The 6,000-nt window shown below is 35.9% G+C and overlaps 1 protein-coding gene across 4 annotated transcripts in view; it reads right to left on the bottom strand.

Moving 5' to 3' along the window:
* Positions 1-2,527: 2,527 nt before the first annotated feature.
* The window catches only part of arap3 (ArfGAP with RhoGAP domain, ankyrin repeat and PH domain 3), a 33,925-nt gene continuing 30,452 nt past the window's right edge, over positions 2,528-6,000 (bottom strand). For 2 of the 4 annotated variants that reach the window (XM_057350035.1, XM_057350036.1), the window contains exons 30-34: positions 5,948-5,983; positions 5,677-5,740; positions 5,459-5,602; positions 5,326-5,364; positions 2,528-3,833 (exon numbers count right to left, since the gene is read on the bottom strand). In XM_057350035.1, the coding sequence (XP_057206018.1) occupies positions 3,405-3,833; positions 5,326-5,364; positions 5,459-5,602; positions 5,677-5,740; positions 5,948-5,983 (712 nt within the window). In that variant the 3' untranslated portion in view covers positions 2,528-3,404. The remainder of the gene's footprint in view (positions 3,834-5,325; positions 5,365-5,458; positions 5,603-5,676; positions 5,741-5,947; positions 5,984-6,000) is intronic. The other 2 variants (XM_057350037.1, XM_057350038.1) reach the window with 1 other exon arrangement.

Raw genomic sequence — 6,000 nt, 5'->3', positions numbered from 1 at the left:
ACCTCTCCATTGGGTCAGACACCCCGAGTGTGAGGCTTACTCCAAAAACACTATTAAATGGTTCTGGAGTCCCCCTTCAGATCCACGCTGAAGGAGTCTGCTTTCAAAGACACACTAGAAGATCCTTTTGAAGATGGAGCGGACAGTTCGCAGCAGCCTGAGGTTACTCATCCATGGACTCAATGAAGCCTTTCAGAGTGGGGTACTCATACACAGACAGACTCAACAATAAGTGTTTGCTCACAAGAGCCCGCTTGGCGCAGGAAGACCTGCACCCGTGTATCACATCACTTGACAACTGTCCATCATCTCAACATTTACTTTTAAAGCGATTCAGCGGGCCATTAGAGAAAGTAAGCGGCATTTGACTATTTGAGGTCAGCGATGCATTCCAATGATCTTCAAATATCTGTCCTAGTGTATGTGCGGAGAGTGTTTGTCACAAGAGCATCACATTGGCGAATAAATCTTTCTTTTCTTTAGTCATACAGAATTGATACATTAACTTTTACACTAAAAGGGAACAAAGGCGCACAAAGGATCTTCTAGACCCCAACATTGTTCCGGTCGATGCCCAAGCGGCTCGCACACAACTTCATGATTTAGAGCTTTTTTGTCCCCTTGTTCTCAATGAAGGCCTAAAACCCCGAGGATATTTTTCCTCCTGCTTTCGGACGAGCTGATGTTTCTTATAATTGTTCACTGGAGTGAATCACGCACCACAAAACACTGCAGCACATTGAGACCACTAGCAGAGGGCACTAGGAAGGTGACGAATTGGCAGTGAGAATGAACTTAATCCCCTAAGCTCTTGTTGGGGCTTGTCTTTGCTGTCCCTTCTTCCCCAGAAAAGACCCCAAACTTACAAAGCAACTCAAACAAGAGGTCCACTCTGAGCACGCTGAATGCTCACAGAAATAAAACCCGCGCACACATCTGTGTGGGAAATGAATGGAGCTGCAATATTTCTGTCAGATTCTGAGATGATCGGTTTGGAAAACCGATAGCAGGAAAAGAGTCAAGACAGGATATGTCATGTCACTCTGCAACTAGATAGAAACTGTTACTTATGTATTTAACATTTTGTAGGAGGTTTGCTATTTTTGCAGATCTGTTACTTGAAAATGCAAATAAAACCTACAATATATGTGATTTTCGAGCAACGAATGTGACTAAATAAATATAGAAAGTAAATAAAAATCACAATTATAAAATAAAACTACACACACTTATAACAGTTGGTTGTCAGTTAAGGTTTCACGCAGTATGGACTAGATGAAATGTTTGTTGTTATTAAGAAACACTTCAAATAATTTGAGTTACAGGGTTGAAAGTTGATCCTTGACAAACACAGTGAACATTGTAATTTGTGCAAGAATTAAGAAACGGAGTCATTTGTGGTAAATAACAATAGCTAGAGTTGCAAAGTAGGACACATTTAAATGATTCAGATTTTTTTATTTACTTATTTTTATCTACTAAACAACAAAAACACAGAATTTGTGCATGTAATGTTTCTAGAAAAAAATACGTATTAGTGAAACGCCTCATATATGAGCCACAGATATAAATATAACAAAAGTTGTATATTTCTTGAAATCAGTGCCTAAAAATGCTCATTGTTTAATGACTTACACCGGCATGACTTCACTTATTTTGAGGAAAATATTCTTCGTTAATAAAAAGTATAAGAAATTATTTCCTATAAAACAATCAAATCAAACATAAGAACATTAGCCATTATAATCATCATTATCATCATCTAATATAATAGGATTAATAAATGTTTTATTTATAGCGTGTACAATATTGCTACATATTAAATAGATATTTCACTGATTTGGACATAAAGATTATGGATTATCTTCAGGAAATGAGAGGCTGTTAAAAGCCTAGATAATAAGATTACTCTAAATCCAATCTCCCCAGAAGACACTTTTGATTGACTGATCTTCAACCAGACCGACATGTTTGCCCTCAGGAGCAAAAATGATTTCCAAAAAATCTTCATTATAATGTAATGTTTTCACAACTTACCTTAAATCTTTTTTATAGTATATATCTGAAGTAATTTTAATACAATTAGACATCATTTTATTTATTTGACAAGTAATAATATTTCTGATACATGATTCATTAGTAGTATTTAGGAAAGTAACTAAATTATTATTACACTATTAAATCTCAATAATTATTGACATGTACTTTATTTGATGTTTCAAATTAAAACATCAAATCCATCACAGCTTTTGAGGTGACACATTAGGTTGAGTGAGGCTTTGAATTTCATGATACTCATAACTAGCACATTATTTATCTTCAGTAAACAATTAGCAAATTTTATAAACAAACTTTTCTGAATTATTGAACACAATATTTGGTAAATGCAGTAAAGACACCCAAAACACATACATTATACACATTAAAAGTGAGTACAATATTAACAAAAATCACGCATCTAATTAAAACAAAACTCTTTCAATGTGTTTAAAATTGAATGTTCAATTATTTATAAAGAGAACTAAAACAAAGGTTTGCAAAAACAGGGAAATTTCATTGATAAAATAAAAGAGAAGGCTGGGGTGAAATCACATATTTATTTTGTTATTAGACTTTATACAGTACATGCCTTGAATAAATGCCTGTAAAGAGGAGTGAAAATTTGAAAATGCTGAAGCAGATTGTCAGGACATGTATCTATACTGCCCTCTATTGTCAAACCTGAAAATAATTCCAGTGATTGCCTTCATTTTTTTCATTTCCTTCACTTCTTTGATCATTCTTCAAATAGTCTATATAAATAATTCAATAAATACAATAAACTGTATCAAAACAGTTTGAAGTCTCAGGAGAACTGATCCCAAACAACAGTCATTTAATTTTCTGTATGAAGCCAAGGAATACCCACATAAATGTTTTAACAAGACTACTGTTTATGTAATGCACACAACATGCATTAAGGTTCACGTCTTACTGTCATACAGAAAACACTGCATTACTGAGCCAAGAAACAATAAAAAATATTTAAAACAGATATTAAATTTAAATCAAATGTAATTTCATCTTTAGGTACAAATAATACAATAAAAAGACATATAAAAATAAGTGGTGACATGCTGAAAAATGCTGAGAGGTTTGTCAGTGTAGTGTGACAAAGAGATGCACATGGCAAAGCACATTTAACCCACTTTTTAAAAACAACAATAGCAGTTTTACAGACTTGTTTCTTAATTTTGGTGTTCGCTTTGGCACAGTACTTACAATAATAATCAAACCATGTTAATACTGCATTCTTATTATCCAATATCAGTAAGATAAAGGAAAATTTCAGGTTCCACAGCAAATTTGCACTTGGGGCCAATCTAGGCCAATTTTCTAATGATCTGTGGATTCAGAAAAGGTTCTCAGTAGTGTGTTGTTTTTTTAGACTCTGGTTTCTTGATGAACATAGTGGAGAGTTCCTGTAACAGCATTTCTTGTTGGGGGCTACATGGGCTACATGATCTATGGGACCTGGGCCTGCCAGTGACCTGCAGAGAGTCACTGTGATCTTCTTGTCCCAGAATGTCTATAGATTCACCAGAGGACAAGGTACTTTCTCCGCTCAGAGTGTGAGCCGAGTTAAAGCCAACCATGCGATCCAGGGAGGCAGTCTTCCTCTGTCCGAGGCTGACGGGCCGTGCTGGCACCTCCTGTGTCTCAGCAGGAGTGCTGGATAGGAAACTTGTTTCTAAAGACTTGAGCACCTGCAGGCCAAAGTCGCCCACATCCTCATACAAAGGCTCGGGACTTTCAATGCGCTCCTCAAACGAGTCCTGCTGCATCTTCATGGGCTGGATAGAAAAAAAAGCGAGAAAAAAAGAAATGCAAGAAATATAAAGGAGCTTATTAAAGGAAATAGACATAAAAAGTTATACATTACAATGATTTGACAATGGTTGGGGATGTTTTTAAAGGAATGTTATAAGGTAAGCGCTATCAAGAGTATCTGTCATAATGTCAAAAATGCACAAAAAATAATAATTCACAATTGAAGTTTACATCACAATAATGCAATGAATTCAGTAATGCAATAAATGTGTATATAATTACATACATTTATATATAAACAAACAATATATATATATATATATATATATATAGACATCATCAGCCAAAATATTACATTTTATTTATATATTTATTTAATTGGAAGGGTTTTTTTTTTTTTTCAAAGTTTGCATGCCTGTAACTCAAGATTTATTGCACATAAATAAAGTAAAAGAGTAAAAACATATATTTCAACCCTCTGTAATTTGGCTCCAAATCTCAGTTACAGTTGGTCATTTTGACCCTCCTAATAATGGTAAGAAAATACTGATCTAATAATATGTTTGTCTTTCTTCAGGAAGAAATCAAAACAAAATAACATAAAAAATTGTAGCACGGGAAATTTCCAAAATTTGGTTGATTTATCACGGTATGACTCAATATCAATCAAATTAATGTGCGTCCAATCAGATTTTATATCTCAATCAGATTAATAAACACAAGCAAGCTCACATTCCTTGTGTACACAAAGGTGTCTGTGTGTTTGAATGAATCCCTAAATCTCCAAAATTAACAGAATCTAATCCTAAATCGTGTGGTTTTAGATTACGACCAAACAAGTGACTATTTCCACCTGAAAATACCTCATCTCAACGTCAGGCTAAATGAAGATAGCATTATGCAAACAACAAAAGTATTTGTGTTTATCCGGACCCACACAGAAAAGGATTCACCCCTCAACAATGTCCAAAAGAAATGACTTCCTTTTCTGAGTTCAAACTTTTGTCTCAGTATCAGAGCGACAACATCAAGATAATTGCCGAATACACAGAGAACAAAAGCGCGAAGCCCGCAGACCATTTGCTCGCGAAGGCTTTTGGGCTGGGACGCACCAGAGGCAGTGGCATTTTTCCCAAAACACAAGAGGTGAAGTGAGGTCCCTCCCTCCCTCAAGGCTACAGTTGCAGAACAATGCAGCAGAAGCATTCTTCCCTCAAACGCATCCTGTCATATCAGGAAACCCGGTTTCCCAATAGGAATTGGGTGGAAGAACAGAGGAAGTCAAAGGGAATTCCTCAATTAAGTACAGCTTGTTTTGTGAAACGTACTCCTAAACTCTCAAAAGCTTGTTAGACGCAATTTGATACTTTCTAAACCCCCCGCTTTTTCATTTTGACCAGCCGCTGTAAACTGAGTAACTGTGACTAAGTCTGTGTTGCAAACCAGCATTGGTGTGTGAAAGCCAAAGAGGGAAAAAAATTTTTTTCTTGCAGATAAACCCAAAGAAATACTTACAAAAAACATTGAAAGTGCCCTTCTCGTGTGAAGCTTCCTCTGCAAAAATACACACACAAATGTTAAGTCTCAAAATGTACAACTAGTGTGTAATGCATGTGCTGAACCACTAGAGGACGCCCATGTGCCCTACCAGAGTCTGATTGGCTGAGAGCATGGTGGAGTTGGTATTGCTTTCCTCTCCTCTGATGGGCACCAGTGGCATTGTGCCGAATTTCTGCTTGGAAATGTCAGAGGAAGAGTGCCGTCTCATCACGGGCGGGCGCAGGTCATCGTTCTGAGAAAAGTGTTAGTTGATTGTTATTGTTGAATAAAGGAAGCATTTGCTCTATGTGCAAAGTATATGTGTACCTGTGCTTTAAGTAAATTTGTCATCCAGTCCCATGATTCAGTTTCAGAGGAACAGCTGAGATACCTGTTAGGTCAGAGAGAGTCATTCTTTGAGTGATGGCTATGATGCCTGACATTATATATTGTATTCTTAATGAACAGTCATAATGCATACAATACACAAATTATAATCCATTAAAAATGCATTGTATTATATACGGTATATTGGATGCATCAAAAATTGCTGCAACACATTTTTGTGTAACATCAGACTTTTATTATTGTTACTTACATTTGCTGTTTATCCAATATCACAGTGAGTCCCCATCTGCAAGTACAATCATT

Source organism: Triplophysa rosa, linkage group LG13 (genome assembly GCF_024868665.1).
Source record: "Triplophysa rosa linkage group LG13, Trosa_1v2, whole genome shotgun sequence".
NCBI lineage: Eukaryota > Metazoa > Chordata > Actinopteri > Cypriniformes > Nemacheilidae > Triplophysa > Triplophysa rosa.
This window is presented reverse-complemented; position numbering and strand designations above follow the sequence as displayed.